Source organism: Haematobia irritans, chromosome 3 (genome assembly GCF_050003625.1).
Source record: "Haematobia irritans isolate KBUSLIRL chromosome 3, ASM5000362v1, whole genome shotgun sequence".
Taxonomy (NCBI): domain Eukaryota; kingdom Metazoa; phylum Arthropoda; class Insecta; order Diptera; family Muscidae; genus Haematobia; species Haematobia irritans.
This window is the reverse complement of record NC_134399.1, coordinates 138,883,070-138,905,646: the sequence shown is the minus strand read 5'-3', so window position 1 is coordinate 138,905,646 and position 22,577 is coordinate 138,883,070. Positions and strand designations below refer to the sequence as shown.

The 22,577-nt window shown below is 34.9% G+C and overlaps 1 protein-coding gene across 1 annotated transcript in view; it reads left to right on the top strand.

The window, feature by feature from the left end:
* Nucleotides 1-22,577, top strand: part of t (C45 family peptidase tan) — an 84,923-nt gene that overhangs the window by 21,395 nt on the left and 40,951 nt on the right. The window contains exon 4 of the mRNA XM_075299145.1: nucleotides 1,050-1,153. Within this exon, the coding sequence (XP_075155260.1) occupies nucleotides 1,050-1,153 (104 nt within the window). The remainder of the gene's footprint in view (nucleotides 1-1,049; nucleotides 1,154-22,577) is intronic.

Genomic DNA, 22,577 nt, shown 5'->3' with positions numbered 1-22,577 from the left:
TCGCATCCGGAAGTGGTGCAACAAAATTGGAGCAGAAGCGATGAATTTAACAAGGAATTGTCATTGGACGGATGTCCAAAATTTCAACAGCCTTTGCACTGAATTTGCATCACTTCTTAAGGTGTTTTAATGTGAAGTAAAAAATTATGTGATATTTGGCCAAATAAATAATTTTTATAATTTTTCGTGATTTTTAATGCATTAGAACGTTTGTCTGAAACATTTAACCTCAAATCCATTAATAATGTGAAAACAGAGAGTTATAAAAGAATTTACTTAAAATAACTGCATGTGTAGTTAAAATAAAGAATATCTTTGAGAGGACATTGAAGTGCTTTAAAAGTTGTGCATTTAGAAGAACATCCAAATTTTTTTGCTGGGTAGTAGTGTAGAAAATATGACAATATTTGAAACTTATTTATTTATTCTGGGTCGTCGTGAAATTCTGAGTCGAACTAGCGATGTCCGTCCGTTTGTAGAAATCACGCAAACTTCCGCGTGCACTCAAAACAAGTGAGCCCTCTATTTCACTAAAGCAAATTTTACTTTATGGAATTATTATGTTGGGAGAAAGTTTCGTTTATTCTAATAATCTTTAGCTTACATTAGTTAAATGAACTGAAAATCGGCAAAAATTATACACAAATAAAGTATAACGATTTACTAAATTCGTACTTCTCACAAAATAGTTCATTATTTCTTTAAATTTGTAAAATTTGTATTTATAGTAACAAATACGTCCATCTTGAACTTCGTATAGCACTAAAGACATTCTTGCCATTTTGTACTCCAATTTTTTCCTTCAAAGTACAAAATTTTCTTGAACAAGTAAAAAATTAATTATGTCTAATAAATTTTCTTGAGTTTGTCGAAAAATATGTACTTAGTTTTGTGATGTGAAAATATGCACTTTATTTTGTGAAACGATCAAAAACTAAAGAGAAATTATAGCGCACTCAAAAGTTTTAAATAGAACCATATTTTCTCCACAGTTTCCTTATGAATTATCCATTATAATTTTGCTAATTATATATTTTACTGTTTCTTAGAAAATGCCTACAACGAAACACTCGAAAGCGTTAAAAATTCATTCCCTCAATACATCAGAGAACTGGAGGGCGTAGCTGAAGGTGCACAGGTAGAATTCCATAAGGTAAGTTGTCCTATCTATTTTATATACAAATTATATGTGTATAAGTGCAGAAAGTTGAGTGCACTAAACGATTTCTACATAGTATCTTATCATTATTATATGCATTATTAAGTGCTGCAAATTATATTGAGCTGATAGCAAGTAAGTCAAATCAAATATTTAAATATATATAAAAAATACTGGATAATTTTACAATGAATAGAGATGCCATTCCTTACATATAAGTAAAAATGGTAAAATAAATGCAATTCGTTTTTGAATTGCTAACAAAAATCAATAAGGAATAATTGATTAATTGATGTTTTCATTTTCGTGATATAAATCTTTCCAATTTACAAATAGGTATGAAACACCCTTATTTCCTCGTCGTTGCTTTTCATCTGTCAACACTAATTGGTTCGACGATATATTCTGTTATCGTTTGTTAACGACAGAGATTACTATTCCTCGAGACGTTTTTCAACGTCAATAGCTTAATTTTTAGCCGCCATTGAATTTGGCAGCGGTTTCTGTCCGATAAAATAACATAATATCATAACAAAAAAACTTGGTGAATTTTCAGCAGCTTTGTAAGGGAAGTTAAAGACAATCAGCGCTTACCTCTGCGAGGAATTCACTGATGAATTTGTAAGGAAATGTCCAATTAAATGCGCTTCTTCTTTGTATGAAATTAGGCGGTTTCAGGAGCAGTACATTTACATGAGGTTAGGTTATGTGGCAGCCCGATGAATCAGGCTCACTTAGACTATTCAGTCCATTGTGATACACATTTACATGAGGAAATCATTGCAGCTTTAGTGCGCTTAAGAATGCACATAATAATTTCGAATATTGGAACCATTATAGCGCTAAAGTACTACCTGATAGTGGTAATATACTTTGTTTAAAATTATTAAATGAATACACATTTGTAACAGTGTTCCTTTTTTATACCCACTAGGGTTTTCTTCTTCCCGGACTTTTTGCATTCCCGGGAAAGCGGGAATTTTTTTCGAATTTCCCGGGATCCCGGTAAAAGGGAAACCTACTTTGATGTGGAATACATTTAGACATTTTAATAAATTAGAAATAGCCTAAAGCTACGGTTATAAGGTAGTAATAATAATATATATTATGTTGTTCTCTTACATCAGCCATATATCATACTAAAATACGAAATATTTTGTAATACAAAACATTTTGACAATGGTTAAGGCAGTCTCTTTCGGTATAGTTTTCGGAAGAACACTTTTAATATAGTGGGATTTTTTGTAACACTAAAAACCAGTTTGAAAATGAAAGAAACTTATTTCGATTTCACCATCGTTCAACGGGGTCAATAAATGCACATATTCAGTCAATATTCCCAAAAGGGAAACACTACCATGTAATACGACATTCACATTACACTTCCAAAATCCACTTTAACTAGATTTCAATTGTCGTATGCCCTATAAATAAGGGCTTTAAACCCCGATTTTAATAGATTTCAAGCCTAATGTGTATAAGGTATAAATTTGAAATTAAATTAAACATCTTTAAAAAGGTTGGAATTTTCTTATTTCATAAAAAGAACATCCTTGCAATAATTATGAAATTTTGAAATTATGCAATTGTCAACTGGGTTACATAAGGTAAAATGTCCCATTGTTTTTAAAGGTTTACTCAGTCTACCAGTCTATCGAAATGTCGGTTTACAGAAATATGACAATCATAAATTAGGAAGTGAAAACTTCTTTTTAACAATTGGGAGCCCGTTGGATTCTGGATTGGAACCCACGACTATGTATGCTTCTCAAGGCAACTACTACGACTTGGTACCATAGTTATTCACATTACAATTCCAAAATCCACTTTAACTAGATTTCAACTGTCATTTGCCATATAAAACCCTCTATTATACATAAAATATTGTAAAGAAAATTTCCCGGGAATTCCCGCACTTCATTCCCGGGAAAGCGGGAGCGAAAAAATAGCAATTTCCCGGGAATTCCCGGGATCCCGTTCCCGGAAAAAACCCTAATACCCACTATCATAGACTGGTGACGGGGGTATAATAAGTTTGCCATTCCGTTTGTAACACATCGAAATATCGTTTTCCGACTATATAAAGTATATATATTCTTCTTTAGGACCATAAAGAGGTGTGACGAAAATGGTCCGTATCTGTCCATGTTTTGGTATAGTCGCCACATAGACCGATCTCCCGATTTTTATTCTTGGGCTTCTTTAAACTATTTATTAAACTATTTATTACCCGATTTGCCTGAAATTGGAAATCTAGAGGTATTTTGGGACCCCAAATATGTGCGCCGAAATTGAGGTGTATCGGTCCATGTTTTGGTATAGCCCCCATATATACCTATCTCCCGACTTTATTTCTGGGTCTTCTAGAATCCGTAGTTTTTATCCAATTTGCCGGAAATTAGAAATCCTGAGGTATTTTAGGACCATAAAGTCGACACACCTCTTTATGGTTCGTATCGGTCCATGTTTTGGTATAAAGGGGGATACGGTCAAAATTTGGTCAATATAAACTTGACGTATTTCTTTCAATTTTGCATTTAAAAAACCTGAACACCCCTCATTTTGAAGGTGTGTGTGTGTAGAATGTTGCCCCTATTTTGATTTTGGAATTCACTCTTCAGTTGTCAAAATGCCGTCCAAGCAAGAAGAGCAGCGTATCAAAAGTTTGCTCGCGCATCGCGAAAATCCGAGCTACTCGCACGCAAAGCTGGCAAAATCGCTAAAAGTTGCCAAATCAACCGTTACAAATGTAATTAAAGTGTTTGGGGAACGTTTGTCGACAGCCAGGAAGTCTGGATCGGGGGGAAATCGAAAACCGGAAGCCGTTGAGACGACAAAGAGAGTTGCCGGTAGTTTCAAGCGAAACCCCAACCTCTCTCTCCGAGATGCCGCAAATAAGCTGGGTGTATCGTCTACAACCGTGCATCGAGCCAAAAAACGAGCCAGACTATCGACTTACAAGAAGGTAGTGACTCCAAATCGCGATGATAAACAAACTACGACGGCCAAAGCGCGATCCCGGAGGCTGTACACGAGGATGCTGACGAAGTTTGACTGCGTGGTAATGGACGACGAAACCTACGTCAAAGCCGACTACAAGCAGCTTCCGGGACAGGAGTTTTATACGGCAAAAGGAAGGGGAAATGTAGCAGATATTTTCAAGCACATAAAACTGTCAAAGTTCGCAAAGAAATATCTGGTTTGGCAAGCCATCTGTACCTGTGGCTTGAAAAGCAGCATTTTCATAGCGTACGGGACTGTCAACCAAGAAATTTACGTGAAAGAGTGTTTGAATAAACATCTGCTGCCTTTCCTGAAGAAACACGGTTGTTCCGTACTGTTTTGGCCGTATTTGGCATCTTGCCATTACGGTAAAAAGGCCATGGACCAACAACAACGTGCAGGTGGTTCCCAAGGACAAGAACCCTCCCAACACGCCAGAGCTCCGCTCAATTGAGAAATACTGGGCTATTGTCAAGCGGAACCTAAAGAAGACCAAAAAAACTGCTAAGGGTCTTATATCTGGTTTGGCAAGCCATCTGTACCTGTGGCTTGAAAAGCAGCATTTTCATAGCGTACGGGACTGTCAACCAAGAAATTTACGTGAAAGAGTGTTTGAATAAACATCTGCTGCCTTTCCTGAAGAAACACGGTTGTTCCGTACTGTTTTGGCCGGATTTGGCATCTTGCCATTACGGTAAAAAGGCCATGGACCAACAACAACGTGCTGGTGGTTCCCAAGGACAAGAACCCTCCCAACACGCCAGAGCTCCGCCCAATTGAGAAATACTGGGCTATTGTCAAGCGGAACCTAAAGAAGACCAAAAAAACTGCTAAGGACGAGCAGCAGTTCAAGGCAAACTGGCTTTCTGCGGCGAAGAAGGTGGACAAGGTGGCTGGTGTCAAGCGTGAGGCCCGGCAATTCGGATTTGGAAAAGCGAAAGCCTAACTGAATATTTTCCTGAATTTTATACTAATTGAACTTGAAAAAGAAATTTAATTTGATTTTTTAAATAAACGATTTCACCGATTTACACGCGTTTTCCCTTGACCAAATTTTGACCGTATCACCCTTTAATGCACTAGGGTGGAACACAATGTTAGTAAAAAAAATATGGGAAACGTTTAAATCTGAAGCAATTTTAAGGAAACTTCGAAAAAGTTTATTTATGATTTATCGCTCGATATATATGTATTAGAAGTTTAGGAAAATTAGAGTCATTTTTACAACTTTTCGACTAAGCAGTGGCGATTTTACAAGGGAAATGTTGGTATTTTGACCATTTTTGTCGAAATCAGAAAAACATATATATGGGAGCTATATGAACCGGTTTCAACCAAATTTGGCACGCATATCAACAATGCTAATTCTACTCCCTGTGCAAAATTTCAACTAAATCGGAGTTAAAAATTGGCTTCTGTGGTCATATGAGTGTAAATCGGGCGAAAGCTATATATGGGAGCTATATCTAAATCTGAACCGGTTTCAACCAAATTTGGCACGCATAGCTACAATGCTAATTCTACTCCCTGTGCAAAATTTCAACTAAATCGGAGCAAAAAATTGGCCTCTGTGGTCATATGAGTGTAAATCGGGCGAATGCTATATATAGGAGATATATCTAAATCTGAACCGATTTCAACCAAATTTGGCACGCATAGCTACAATGCTAGTTCTTCTCCCTGTGCAAAATGTCAACTAAATCGGAGAAAAAATTGGCCTCTGTGGTCATATGAGTGTAAATCGGGCGAAAGCTATATATGGGAGCTATATCTAAATCTGAACCGATTTCAACCAAATTTGGCACGCATAACTACAATGCTAATTCTACTCCCTGTGCAAAATTTCAATTAAATCGGACTAAAAGATTGGCCACTGTGGTCATATGAGTGTAAATCGGGCGAAAGCTATATATGGGAGCTATATCTAAATTTGAACCGATTTCAACCAAATTTCGCACGCATAGCTACAATGCTAATTCTACTCCCTGTGCAAAGTTTCAACTAAATCGGAGAAAAAAATTGGCCTCTGTGGTCATATGAGTGTAAATCGGGCGAACGATATATATGGGAGCTATATCTAAATCTGAACCGATTTCAATAAAATTTGGCACACTAGACTACACTACTAATTGAACTCCTAGTGCAAAATTTCAACCAAATTGGGGTAAAACTCTGGCTTCTGGGGCCATTTAAGTCCATATCGGGCGAAATATATATATGGGAGCTATATCTAAATCTGAACCGATTTCAATCACATTTACCAAACATTGGTAGAATGTCAATTCTACTCTTTATGCAAAATTTCACGAAAATCGGTAGTAAAGTTTGGCCTCTGTGGTCATATGAGTCTAAATCGGGCGAAAGATATGTATGGGAGCTTTATCTAAATCTGAACCGATTTAGCTGATATTTTGTAAGTTTTTCGAGACTCATAAAATATTCGGATGTACTGAATTTGAAGAACATTGATTGATAAACACGCCAATTATGACCAGATCGGGGATAAATATATATGACAGCTATATCTAAATCTGAACCGATTTTTTGCAAAATCAATTGCGATTGTCTTTGTCCCAAAACACGACCCTATGCCAAATTTGAGGACGATCGGACTTAAACTGCGACCTGTACTTTGCGCACAAAAATACATGAACAGACAGACAGACGGACGGACGGACGGACGGACAGACAGACGGACATCGCTAAATCGACTCAGAATTTAATTCTAAGACGATCGGTATACTAAACGATGGATCTCAGACTTTTCCTTCTTGGCGTTACATACAAATGCACAAACTTATTATACCCTGTACCACAGTAGTGGCGATTTTACAAGGAAAATGTTGGTATTTTTACCATTTTTGTCGAAATCAGAAAAACATATATATGGGGGCTATATCTAAATCTGAACCGATTTAAACCAAATTTGGCACGTGTAGCTACAATGCTAATTCTACTCCCTTTGCAAAATTTCAACTAAATCGGAGTTAAAAATTGGCCTCTGTGGTCATATGAGTGTAAATCGGGCGAAAGCTATATATGGGAGATATATATAAATCTGAACCGATTTCAACCAAATTTGGCACGCATAGCTACAATGCTAATTCTACTCCCTGTGCAAAATTTAAACTAAATCGGAGCCTCTGTGGTCTGTGGTCATATGAGTGTAAATGGGGCGAAATATATATATGGGAGCTATATCAAAATCTGAACCGATTTCAATAAAATTTGGCACACTTGACTACTCTATTAATTGTACTCCTAGTGCAAAATTTCAACCAAATTGGGGTAAAACTTTGGCTTCTGGGACCGTATTAGTCCATATCGGGCGAAAGATATATATGGGAGCTATATCTAAATCTGAACCGATTTCAATAAAATTTGGCACACTTGACTATAGTACTAATTGTTCTTTTTGTGCAAAATTTTAAACAAATTAGGGTAAAACTCTGGCTTCTGGGGCCATATAAGTCCATATCGGGCGAAATATTTATATGGGAGCTATATCTAAATCTGAACCAATTTCTTCCAAAATCAATAGGGTTCTATTCTGAGCCAAAACACATACTTGTGCCAAATTTTAAGTCGATTGGACTAAAATTGCGATCTATACTTTGATTACAAAAATGTGTTCACGGACAGACGGACATGGCTATATCGACTCAGGAGCCCACCCTGAGCATTTTTGCCAAAGACACCATGTGTCTATTTCGTCTCCTTCTGGGTGTTGCAAACATATGCACTAACTTATAATACCCTGTTCCACAGTGTGGCGCAGGGTATAAATACTGGATAATTTTACAATGAATAGAGATGCCATTCCATACATATAAGTTACAAGTAAGGAAAGTCTAAAGTCGGGCGGGACCGACTATATTATACCCTGCACCACTTTGAAGATCTAAATTTTCGATACCATGTAACATCCGTCAAATGTGTTGGGTGCTATATACAAGGATTTGTCCCAAATACATACATTTAAATATCATTCGATTTGGACAGAATTTGATAGACTTTTACAAACTCTATAGACTCAAAATTTAAGTTAAGTATAAAAATATGGGAAACATTTAAATCTGAAGCAATTTTAAGGAAACTTCGCAAAAGTTTATTTATGATTTATCGCTCGATATATATGTATTACAAGTTTAGGAAAATTAGAGTCAGTTTTACAACTTTTCGACTAAGCAGTGGCGATTTTACAAGGAAAATGTTGGTCGAAATCAGAAAAACATAAATATGGGAGCTATATCTAAATCTGAACCGATTTCAACCAAATTTGGCAGGCATAGCTACAATGCTAATTCTACTCCATGTGCAAAATTTCAACTAAATCGGAGCAAAAAATTGGCCTCTGTGGTCATATGAGTGTAAATCGGGCGAAAGCTATATATGGGAGCTATATATAAATCTGAACCGATTTCAATCAAATTTGGCACGCATAGCTAGAATGCTAAATCTACTCCCTGTGCAAAATTTCAACCAAATTGGGCCAAAACTCGGGCTTCTGGGGCCATATAAGTCCATATCGGGCGAAAAATATATATGGAAGCTATATCTAAATCTGAACCGATTTCAATCAAATTTGGCACACATGACTATACTACCAATTGTACTCCTTGTGCAAAATTTCAAGCTAATCGGGATAAAACTCTGGCTTCTGGGTCCATATATGTGCATATCGGGCGAAAGATATATATGGGAGCTATATCTAAATCTGAATCGATTTCAATCAAATTTGGCACACATAGCTACAATGCTAAATCTACTCCTTGTGCAAAATTTCTACTAAATCGGAGCAAAAAATTGGCCTCTATGGTCATATGAGTGTAAATCGGGCGAAAGCTATATATGGGAGCTATATATAAATCTGAACCGATTTCAATCAAATTTGGCACGCATAGCTAGAATGCTAAATCTACTCTCTGTGCAAAATTTCAACCAAATTGGGTCAAAACTCTAGCTTTTAGGACCATGTTAGTCCATATCGGGCGAAAGATATATATGGGAGCTATATCTAAATCTGAACCGATTTCAATCAAATTTTGCACACTTGACTATACTACTAATTGTACTCCTAGTGCAAAATTTCAACCAAATTCGGTCAAAAATCTGGCGAAAGATATATATGGGAGCTATATCTAAATCTGAACCGATTTCAATAAAATTTGGCACACTTGACTATAGTACTAATTGTTCTTCTTGTGCAAAATTGTAAGCAAATTAGGGTAAAACTCTGGCTTCTGGGGCCATATAAGTCCATATCGGGCGAAATATATATATGGGAGCTATATCTAAATCTGAACCGATTTCTTCCAAAATCAATAGGGATCTATTCTGAGCCAAAACACATACTTGTGCCAAATTTGAAGTCGATCGGACTAAAACTGCGACCTAGACTTTGATTACAAAAATTTGTTCACGGACAGACGGACAGACGGACATCGCTATATCGACTCAGGAACCCACCCTGAGCATTTTTGCCAAAGACACCATGTGTCTATCTCGTCTCCTTCTGGGTGTTGCAAACATATGCACTAACTTATAATACCCTGTTCCACAGTGTGGAGCAGGGTATAAAAATGGTATTTAAAATAAATGCAATAAAAGGAATAATTTATTAATTGATGTTTTCATTTTCGTGATATAAATCTTTCCAATTTACAAATAGGTATGAAACACTCTTATTTCCTCGTCGTTGCTTTTCATCTGTCAACACTAATTGGTTCGACGATATATTCTGTTATCGTTTGTTAACGACAGAGATTACTATTCCTCGAGACGTTTTTCAACGTCAATAGCTTAATTTTTAGCCGCCATTGAATTTGGCAGCGGTTTCTATTGCATGTGGGACATCTTACCCTACACGCAGATCTACTCCTAGTGCATTTGTGGATGGGGAAGAACATGGAACAATTTTTCGGCAAAACTGTTGGTTTTTTCGCCAAACATATAATGGTTCTCGAAATCATATACATACACGGATGAAAAAGACTGTTTTTCATATGCTTGGCTATAAACATTATATATTTGGAACACAAATTTTTAAACACAATATTTTTGAGTGCAAGCATATAATGTTCATAAACTAGCATAACATGTTTGGGACATATATGTTAATATGTTAGAACATATTATGTTTGGGACATAAAATGTTTGCAAATATAATATGCTTGGATGCAAACATATATTAATTTAGAAATAGCCTATAAACATATATGTGTTTAGTAGCTTGGAGCGCTATTTAACAGGGAGCGATATTGAATTAAGTTGGTGGTTGTTGCTTGTTATTACAAAATTAACATTTTATTTTTCCTTGGGCAATTGATCAGCTACTTCTTTGATCCTTACAAACTGTGTGGTCCGCTGTTCGAATCCCCGTCCGGTAAAAGGTAAAATTAAAATAAAAAAAAAAATCATACAATTGAATAATTTCTTCTACAATGTTTGTATTACAGAAAAAGGTGCTAAGAACTAAAAAATCTCGTGGAAGTGAGAAAGATGTGGGGGAATATACAATTGGGCAGAAACAAAACTTTGAGCATTCAGGTCGAAAACCTATGTTGTTAGCACCTATATTACCTGTTTATTTTCATAATTCATTATGATTGTAAATATATAAATAAATAAATAAAATTTTGAGCACAATATTGTTTGGGAAATTTTTTTTTAAGCATATAATATTTTTGGGTGCAAAATGCTTCCAAACATATTATATGTTCACATAATAACATATTGTTTTTTGGAAAACAACATTATTGAATTTGGATGCAAAAATACAAAATGTTTGGAACTTAGACTACCCAAACATATATTGTTTAGACCAATATGCTTTCAAACATATTATATATTGGAAGAGATCAAACATATAAATGTTTGGGCAATACCCAAAAATGTATATGCTTGAAGCAAAATATGTTTGGGAGTATATGTTACAGAAGCGATTTTTTGTGAGCGTGTAGTGTCCAATAAAATAATATCATAACAAAAAACTTGCTGAATTTTCAGCAGCTTTGTAAGAGAAGTTAACGTCAATCAGCGCTTACCTCTGCGAGGAATTCACTGATGAATTTTTTTGGACGCAAAAAAATAATTCTTTCCTCCCAAACAAACAAAGTTCGTTTCTCATTTGCTTTTCGTTGAAAGGAAGTGTATTTGGAAGAAAAGTATATACTTTTTGTGATAAACGATTATTCTTTTCCAGGATGTAAAAACAATTTCATAAAGACTAACTCAAAAAATTTTTTTCTGGCTAATTACATTTGCCCTAACGTCTTTCTCACTTCCACGAAGTTTTTTAGTTCTTAGCACTTTTTTCTGTAATACAAACAATGTAGAAGAAATTATACGATATTATAAATTTTTAATTGTTTTACCTTTTGCCTGGACGGAGAATCGAACCGAGGACCATGCAATTTGTAAGCCAACACACTATCCACTGAGCTATGTACCTGTTATGGTCATCAATAGATAAATATCCATTTAAGTTATATATATATAGCATAGCTTGCGGCGCCCACGAACCGAATAAACAAAGTTTATTTCACAGAAACAAACGTTTTGTTTGGCACCGTGGAGCAGTGGTTGCTACGTCCGACTTGCATGCCAAGGGTCGTGGGTTCGATCCCTGCTCCGACCAAAGTTTTTTTTTTTTTTTTTACATATATTCCAGATAGGTTCGGAATATTCCGAAAAAATTTTCAATATTACATTGTAGTATATTAAATTTTGAACTGTAAAATGTGTCTTATTAAAGACCTAAAGTCAGAAAAGAACAGTGTTTGATATAAACGAAATGGACTGTGTTGTTGTTTCAAAAATAACATTTTTTATTGAAAAAATAAAAATTTTGTAACAAACGAATTTTTTTTGGTGATAAAAGTTTAAAATTTTCGAAGCAATTCAAAACCTCTAACAAAAGAAAAACGTTTCGGTACACGTTTCCCAAACGTTTTTTTTTTCTTTGCGTGTATATAGAAAAATTTTATCAAAATTTTATTTCTATAGAAAATTTTGTCAAATTGAATGTTTAATATATACTATGAACTAGCTTACAATTTAGAAGACGGTGTTAAGAAGTTTTAAAATAACTTGCCATCGTCAAGTGTTACCGCAACCAAAGTAATTCGATTGTGGATGACAGTCTTTAGTAGAAGTTTCTATGCAATCCATGGTGGAGCGTACATAAGATTCGGCCTGGCTGAACGTACGGCCGTATATACTTGTTATTCATAGAATGCCGTCACCCAAACCATGTAACATGTTTGTCACTAAAATGTTATTTTCTCGTGAAATATAACCTGCTTGCCGAAATCAGATACATGATTTCCGAGAAAATAACATGGTTGCGAAAATCATGTTACATGGTCACCACCCAAAAATAACATTTTGCTCTTAAAACATGTTTGAGGTGATCATATTCCTTCTCTGGGTGAGTCATGAAATTTGAAGAAAGTTTCGTTAAAAGTACGAACTTTTTACGAAAGAAAGTTAATGTAGAATATTTTGTAGACCTTTCGTATATTCGTAAAATGTACTTTGTAAAATTTACAAAAATGAATGAACATTTCATTGTTTTAATGAAGAATTCATGAAGAATAGTGAATGAAGAAATCTTCGTAAAATTAACGAAGAGAATTCTTTCGGTCTTAGCAAGGGGGTATACTAACAATTGCTTCACGATGGCTCCCTGCCAGTATCACGGTAATAATATAATTTTACATAAAAACAATCACTATTATTAAAAACAGCCAATGAGCTTTACATCATTAATCACTTTTTTAAATTATTGCCACATATCTCATTTGACGGATCAACGCTTTCTAAATTTATTTTGTTATACACTCAGACTGATGTTCGGGCATTTTTCATCCCACTTAGAATGAGATCTAAAGACATTCTTCAGAGTATTCATATTCGTCAAGGTAGTTTTAAGTAATATATTTTATATACTATCCGCCTTCGATGACATTAAAAAAGATAATTTGAATAACTATACATTTAAAAATGTATACGTGTTAATCAATCATTTGAAACATTCAACAAATTGTAAATATTCTAAGTAATACCATGAATGTACAAACAAATGAACATTGAAAATTATCATGACTGTCCTTCTCATCATATTTGATACATGAGTGGTATTTGTCAGAAACAAGAATCCACATTGATATCAATTAGAGTGTACAATGAAACCTATATGTCGCTAAGTTACTTCTAACAAGTTTTACATATTTGAATAGTTACATAAGAATAATATGTTCGCAATTCAATTAATATGTAAGCAGCTCATTGTCAGTTTAGCTCTTAGCAAATAGATTAACTAAAAGAGCATAACTAATTATTTAATGTCACTTTATCTATTATAATAAAAATATTTTAAATAGTTTAATTATATTTTTGTCAGCGCCATACTCACCTGTCCAATACATGCACACTCAAAAAAAAAACGTTTACTTAGATCCAAAGATCTTGACATTCCCTTAAAGATTTTGCTATTGATTCCAAGCCAAAGAGGCTCTTTATAAAAAAAGATATTCTTTGGGAGCTATATACCCTAAAACAGTCAAGTAATGAATTGTCTAAGGGAGCCGATATTTTTAGGCACACTTAGAATATTCATTCCATTGCGATTCTACTGTAGTGAACTTCACTCTTTTCACAGAGTGCTGTCCGTTTCTATGTTTAGCTCAATGCAAGAGACCTCCCTTTTACGGTCGAGTCTTAGTGGCGTTCCACATCAGGGTAAAATCACTTAGAGAAGCTTTGAAACAATCAGAATTGTCACCAGCATTACACACCGCTGAAAAACGTTTTGGCGTTTGGTCGAAACTGGGATTGCACCACAAATATAATTTGATTTTGATTATAGAAGAAAACGATTTGCCTGAAATTTAAAATCTAGTGTTTTTTTACGACCAGAAATAGGTGTTCCGAATATATTACACTGAAAAAAATATTGTCGTGAGGTCAAAGATTTCATGTCTTTAAAATACGAATGCAAATTTTGCTTAGCATAGAAGACGCATTTCTCTAACATAATTTTTTTCCTTGTCCAAAAGCCGATAAACTTTTCAATGAAGTCGTATTGTCCTTATAATTAAGTGATTTCACTTAAAAATGGGTATCATAACATGAAAGAAAAAATATTTGGGCTAAGTTTAGAAAAATTCTTTAAATTGAATGAAATTGTTTCGGATTGGCTCGGAATCAATACCAAAATTTTTAAGGTAAAGACAACATCTTTGGAACCTGGCATGCTTTTTATACCCTGCGCCGCACTGTGGAACAGGGTATTATAAGTTAGTGCATATGTTTGCAACACCCAGAAGGAGACGAGATAGAGACATGGTGTCTTTGGCACTCATATGACTATATATTACACTCATATGATCACATAGGCCAATTTTTTGCACCGATTTAGTTGAAATTTTGCATAGGGAGTAGAATTAGCATTGTAGCTATGCGTGCCAAATTTGGTTGAAATCGGTTCGCCCGATTTACACTCATATGACCACAGAGGCCAATTTTAAACTCCGATTTAGTTGAAATTTTGCAAAGGGAGTAGCATTAGCATTGTAGCTATGCGTGCCAAATTTGGTTCGTGCCTAATTTTATTCGGTTCAGATTTAGATATAGCTCCTATATATATATGTTTTTCTGATTTCGACAAAAATGGTCAAAATACCAACAGTTGTAAAAATGACTCTAATTTTCCTATACTTCTATTACATATATATCAAGCTATAAATCATAAATAAACTTTTGCGAAGTTTCCTTAAAATTGCTTCAGATTTAAATGTTTCCCATATTTTTTTACTAACATTGTGTTCCACCCTAGTGCATTAGCCGACTTAAATTTTGAGTCTATAGATTTTGTAGAAGTCTATCACATTCTGTCCAGATCGAGTGATATTTAAATGTATGTATTTGGGAAAATCTTTATATATAGCCCCCAACACATTTGACGGATGTGATATGGTCGAAAAATTTAGATCTACAAAGTGGTGCAGGGTATATTATAGTCGGCCCCGCCCGACTTTAGACTTTCCTTACTTGTTTTTGTCAGTGTATGTATCGGCACAGATTTTGATATATCCCCCTTTTGATATAGACCCCGATTTGCGGTCTAGATACTGTAGGATTTTCAGAACCTCAATTAGATGTGCTGAATTTGCGTGTATCAGTGCATGTTTTTTGGTATAGCTCCCATATAGACTGATCTCCCGATTTAAGTCCTTGGTCGTATATAAACCGTGGTTTTTGGTAAGGCCGATTTCACTTCTTTATGGCGCAATAATCATGAAAATTGCTTGAAACTGAATGTAAAATGTGGGTAAAAATCTACAGATTTTAGATTTCATATCAAAGCGTTATTTAATTTTTTCTTGCACACTTACACGAGATGTTTATAACTCCTCTAAAACTCAATTAAAAATGGGTCTTATAAATCCAGAATCTGATCTAGTCTTCATAGATAGAATCTTTAAATTTATCTTCGGAAAGTGTACTGGTTGAATTGATCTACTTGGGAGAATATCTGTCTTCAAACCCCTATATATTACATTTGATGGTGGGTATTTAAGATTCGGCCTGGCCGAACTTATTGCTGTATATACTTGCTTGAATTAAAAACGTTACTATTTGAAATTACTTTCTTATCTGATTTTGTATTTTTAGTTTGATTAAAAAATTGATTGTTTGAAATAAACTTTTATTTAAAAATTAGAAAAAAATCCATCACTTTTTTTAACTGACTTACGGCCATTTTCATGTATCTCCGTAAGACTTTAACTCCCAGTTAGTAGAAAGTAAAATCGAAATATCTTCTCTCCGGTTAACTTTAACTGAAAATTTTTTTGCAGTTAAGTTCCTAACTGGCACATGAAATATATAGACAAGATGACAGACATGTCCATAGTACGGTTTAAAAGTTCGTTAGCTAACGTACACTAACGGAGCTTTCTGAAAATGGAGGTTAGCCTTCCAAGTTTGATTAAAAATGTAAAATCAATTAAAAATTAAAAAAAAAACGTTCAATTATTGACTTAATTAACTTAATGCTTCTATCGTGATTAAAAAGTTAATTATATCAATTAATTTGTAATTGAAAAATGTTTCAACTTCAATCAACTGTTTAATTGGAAATATTTTGGTGATATTTTTTTCTACGAGGGCGGTTCGGAAACTTCTTAGCCTATCAATGAAAGATAATAGTTAGTTTTTCAAAAATATTTTTATTTTTCAATATAATCTCCTGAAACTTAGTCCAACGCTTTTCTAGCAATTCTATCCCTTGATTAAAATAATTTTCCTCAAGGTCTTCAAAATAGTGGTTTACAACTGTAATTGCATCTTCATTTGAGGTAAAACGCTTGCCAGCAAGGAATTTTTTAGATTTGGGAACAAGTAAAAGTCACTGGGAGCTAAATCAGGAGAATAAGGTGGGTGGTCAAGCAACTCGTACTTTAATTTGTTGATTTTAGCCATTGTTAAAACACTCTTGTGCGCTGGTGCATTGTCTTGATGAAAAATTATTTTTTTGTGTTGTAAGCCAGTACGTTTTTCTCGAATTTGTACATTTAATTGATCCAAAAAGTTGCAATAGTACTCTGAATTTATTGTTTTACCCTTTTGCAGATAGTCAATCAATAAAATACCTTTGAAGTCCCAAAAAACCGTTGCCATGACCTTACCAGCCGATTGAACTGTTTTTGCCTTCTTTGGAGCACTTCCTCCAGCTTCAGTCCATTGTTTGGATTGTTCTTTTGTCTCTGGAGTATGTTATAGTAGTGGATCCATGTCTCATCAACAGTTATGAAACGACGCTTAAAATCCATTTTATTTTGCTTAAAACGATCCAAACAAGCTTGAGAAATGTTCATTCTTATGCGTTTTTGATCGACTGTTAACAAATGCGGCACCCATCTTGCAGAAAGCTTTTTCATCTGTAGTTCTTCAAAATTAAAATGGACTCGATCATTTGAAATGTCCATGATATTAGCAATTTCACGCACTTTTATTCGTCGATCATTTAATAAAGGGTGATACTGTCAAAATTTGGTCAATATAAACTTGACGTATTTCTTTCAATTTTGCATTTAAAAAACCTGAACACCCCTCATTTTGAAGGTGTGTGTGTAGAATGTTGCTCCTATTTTGATTTTGGAACTCACTCTTCAGTTGTCAAAATGCCGTCCAAGCAAGAAGAGCAGCGTATCAAAATTTTGCTCGCGCATCGCGAAAATCCGAGCTACTCGCACGCAAAGCTGGCAAAATCGCTAAAAGTTGCCAAATCAACCGTTACAAATTTAATTAACCCTTTCGACCCTAAAGTTGCCTGTGGGCAACTTTTTGTGTTTTGAGACTCACTGTCAGCGTTGTTTTTGTTTTTGTTCATAAAACTGTAACGGTATCGAAAGCTACAAGTGTTTTCTTCAAGTTGAATGAAAAATCAGCTAATTTGGTTGTCAATTAACAAAAAATGTTTCATTAATACGCACGTACCTCAAGAAAAAAATATTTGCGAATTTAAAAAGAGGTTTTTATACATGTGACTTTTTTAAAAATTACAACTAAAATGTTGAAAGTTTTTATTAAATCTATTGTACTACATGTCAAGTAAAATATTTCTGGAAGTCAAATCTTAGAATTGCAAAAAAACAACAGATGGGAAATTTTTAAAATTGAAAAGTTGCCTGTGGGCAACTTTGGGCAATTGTGGTAGTAAAATTACATATTTTTGAACATAAGACCTGGAGCAAAAAGGTTTGAAAAACAATGATTTTGGAAAAAAAATTGAACTTCAATTGGGATGTCCCAGTGACGAGAAATGCGGCGATGATGTGGAAAACATATCTGCAGTGCAGTGGGGAATTTGGAAGGAATCGTAAAAAGGGAGGAAGCCACTTCTTGTCAACATACTAGTGGATTAGCACGAATATCGACGCTTTATAATACGTTGGTTTTTTACACCGCCAGTTAAATTGACATGGGTAAAAAACAAAAAAAAAACAAAACATTTTCGTGAGTCACGCGTGATTCACGCGAAGCCGTGAATGAAATTTAAACGAAATCTCGTCAATGAAATTTAAACGAAACCTCGTGAATGTGCGTGAACGGGATTAAAGAAAAATGTGTGGCGCGTGAGCGTGAGTAAAAATCAAATTGTGTTCGTGATTGTGAGTGAGTAAACTTTCTCCGAAATCACGCTCCCGATAAAAATTTACTTTCACGATCCAACCCACGCTCACGATCCAACTCACGCTCACGATAAAATTCACGTTAACAATAAAATTCATATTCACGATAAAATTCGCACTCACGGTAAAACAGACACAAAAAGTCACAACCACGAACAAATTCACGTTCACGATTAAATTCAAGCTCACCGATTTTAATCACCTTTACATATTTAATCACGCTTAAGATTTCAATAGCGTGAGTCACGAGAAATTTCGTTAATTACCAGAATTTTATTGAGCCACGAAAATTGTCGTGTTCCGAAAATATTCGTGACTTACGAGATTTGTCGTGAATTACGAAAATTGTCGTGAATCGTGCGAAAGCGTGAGACATAAACATTGTTCATGTGTGAGCGTGTGCGAGTATGACTTTTCATTTCGTGATCGTGAATTCCTACCCACATGGCATGCGTGAGTACAAATATTTCTTCGTGAATGTGTTTGAGCGTGATTGAAATTCCACTCACGCGCGCATCTAAGTATATATTTACTGTAAAATAACAAAAAACTTAGCAAAAATCCAATAAAACGTAATACGTCTATCATTACAAAACAAAATAGTTTGTAGTCACAATTGCCCAATGTTGCCCACAGGCAACATTCTCTACCGCCTAAACGAATGGGCGTGGCGACCCGAAATTTTGGTTGGCCGCTTCTTAAATGACTTCAACATGATTAAAAGTAAAAAAAAAATTTAGCGATACCTATAAAAATTCGGGGTCGAAAGGGTTAAAGTGTTTGGGGAACGTTTGTGGACAGCCAGGAAGCCTGGATCGGGGGGAAATCGAAAACCGGAAGCCGCTGAGACGACAAAGAGAGTTGCCGGTAGTTTCAAGCGAAACCCTAACCTCTCTCTCCGAGATTCCGCAAATAAGCTGGGTGTATCGTCTACAACCGTGCATCGAGCCAAAAAACGAGCCGGACTATCGACTTACAAGAAGGTAGTGACTCCAAATCGCGATGATAAACAAAATACGACGGCCAAAGCGCGATCCCGGAGGCTGTACACGACGATGCTGACGAAGTTTGACTGCGTGGTAATGGACGACGAAACCTACGTCAAAGCCGACTACAAGCAGCTTCCGGGACAGGAGTTTTATTCGGCAAAAGGAAGGGGAAAGGTAGCAGATATTTTCAAGCACATAAAACTGTCTAAAGTTCGCAAAGAAATATCTGGTTTGGCAAGCCATCTGTACCTGTGGCTTGAAAAGCAGCATTTTCATAGCTTCCGGGACTGTCAACCAAGAAATTTACGTGAAAGAGTGTTTGAATAAACGTCTGCTGCCTTTCCTGAAGAAACACGGTTGTTCCGTACTGTTTTGGCCTGATTTGGCATCTTGCCATTACGGTAAAAAGGTCATGGAGTGGCCTTGAATTTTTTACCAATTGAACTTGAAAAAGAAATTTAATTTGATTTTTTAAATAAACGATTTCACCGATTTACACGCGTTTTCCCTTGACCAAATTTTGACCGTATCACCCTTACCATATCATGCACTTTGGCCACAATTTCTGTTGTTGTTGCTGTTTTTGACGTCTACTACGTGGTTCATCTTCAATGCTTGTACGACCACGTTTAAATTGAGCAACCAAATTTTTTACTGTTGCAAATGAAGGAGCACTTTCACCTAACACATTCACCATATCATTATGAATTTCTTGTCCCGATAAACCTTTTTTATGTAAATATTTGATGATAGCACGCATTTCTAATTTTTCCAATGTAAAAAAATTGTGAATGTGTCTTTTTTGAACACCTGTTTCTATATGAAGGAGTTGCCAGATCGAAACAAAATTTAACATGTGTTCATAATAGAGATGGAAGTTTCCAAAACACTTAACTTTTGTCCGTTTATACCGCGCTTTTTGTGCTAGGTTAAGAAGTTTCCGAACTGCCCTCGTATATATATGAAAACCTTGCACAATTAATTATCTTTAATGAAATATAAAAAATATGTCCTAGATATCTTCTAGGGAAATTTGGATTAGCCTACATAATAATAATACAAGGGAACAAAATTGAACTTTTTGTGTGTGGTGAACCGTTTTCAAGTTATTCCAGTACATGTAGAGGAAGTGCCTTCATTGTGAACATAACGGTATATCTCGAAAATTCGAGCTGATAGAAAAAACCAAGTGCAAATTTGGATTCAGCGTCCCAAATAACCTTAAAAACAATATTCAGTTCTTAATCAACAGAACCATTGTTCCCTGTGTAATACATGGTAATACCAACTATCTTGTAATATATTTATACCCTGCGCCACACTGCACTATGGGCGGAAATTGAAAATTTGCGGCAAAAATTATTTACAATCAATCTAGTATCGCCAAACATGGTATATCGATATATCTTATCAAAATCAAATGTTACCAACAAAAAGGGAGTCAATCCCCCTTATTCCAGGTGCGTTACTATAGAGGGATCGAAATTGTAATTCCACTTGGAATACTATAGAATATACTCTTAGATGGAGTTTAATTTATTTATATATATATTTGCTTATTTTCCTTATTAAAAAAGCGCCTTATCCCCAGAACTTGATGTAAATAGTATAAACCAGTTGTCATTTTATTAAATTAATTTTATTAATTAAAATTACACAAATATTAACCATCAAAATCACATTTTTTGGTATCTAACTCTAATTCCGTCCCTCTGTGTTTGTTGTTCGCAGGATTCCGGTCGCAATTATTAACCCTTCTGAGCGTGATGAGGTCCCGCTGGACCTTTTTGATTTTTATTCATACATAACTCTATCTTTTATATGATTTGCAGCGTGGTTGTTTATGACTTCTTGTATTAAAGTGTTGTAAGTTGAAAACTTTAAATTTTTATGTGATTGAATCATTAAATTGGTTTTTATAGGTATTTTAAAAAGTTTAGTGCGATTCTGCGTGATGAGGTCCAATGGGACCTACTACTAATTACATTAGTGGCTTGCGATCAGTTTAACATTCAGCGTAAAGATATTGCGATTTTTGTATTTGGAACAATTAAAAACACTAACATTCTTTCAGAAAATACCGTTATTTAGAAGAATTTGTTATTTTTTAAGTTTCTATTGGTTTCGTTGCTTGGTAGTACATAATTTTATGTCTTCCGTGGATATATCCACTATAGTGAAACCACAAGTGCAAAAAAAAGTTATTTGAACTTCATAGAAATCGTGGTCGATCTAAGTTTTTATATTTCTATACATATTCCAGACCCATCGGCTCCTGCTCCTCCTCCTAAAAGAATCGTATTGTTTTTCCTTCAAAAATCCAATTTGTACAGAACATTCAACTACCAAAACAATATATTGTTGCTTGGTACGTAAAAGGATACTTATAGGTACCAGGCCTGTGACAAACATCAGGGTCTCTAGAATATTTATCAAAAATTTAAACATTATCTTTATTCTATTAAAAATTAAAGACAACTCTATATTTGCAAACAAATATCTATATATGCATTTTGTGCGTCATAGAAGACTCCACCTACAACGAATAATCGAAAAATATCGTAGGGATAACCTCTCTACCATCCTTTTTTTATTGTAGGTCCCACGGGACCTCATCACGCTGGTATCGCGTCCGGTGTTATCACATACACAAGGGTTAACCGATTTTGATAAAATTTGGTACAACACGTTTTCTTAGTCAAACGACAAACACGGTTGAATTTCGAAAAAAGTGGATCAAAGTTACATATAGCCCCCATATATATGTATCGCCCGATTTCGACAAATTAGACCATACTGCGCTTATTTACTTCCCGATTGTCTTAGATATAGCTACCATATATATGTATCGCCCGATTTTCCCAAATTTGACTATAAAACCCTTACATTTATTTTAGTATGGACAAGTTTGGGCAGACAAACTTTACAGCACGTAAAAGTATACTTCCTCACGAACAATAATAAGCAAAAGTTTTCATTAACAATCGTTAACATTTCTAGTTCTATTCCTCGCAAATATACGTATGTGTTACAATTTTCACATATAAACCGCACTTTTGAATCCATAAATTCAAGTTCAAAAACAAAACTAAACTGTAAAGTCTTTACAACATTTTGAACTACTAAACCTCCTCTTAGAATCTACATTTAAAAGTTTTCTTTATTCACTTTTATTGCGAAAAAAATGAAGCACGACATTTTTCAATTTTTGTTCGCCTTGATTAA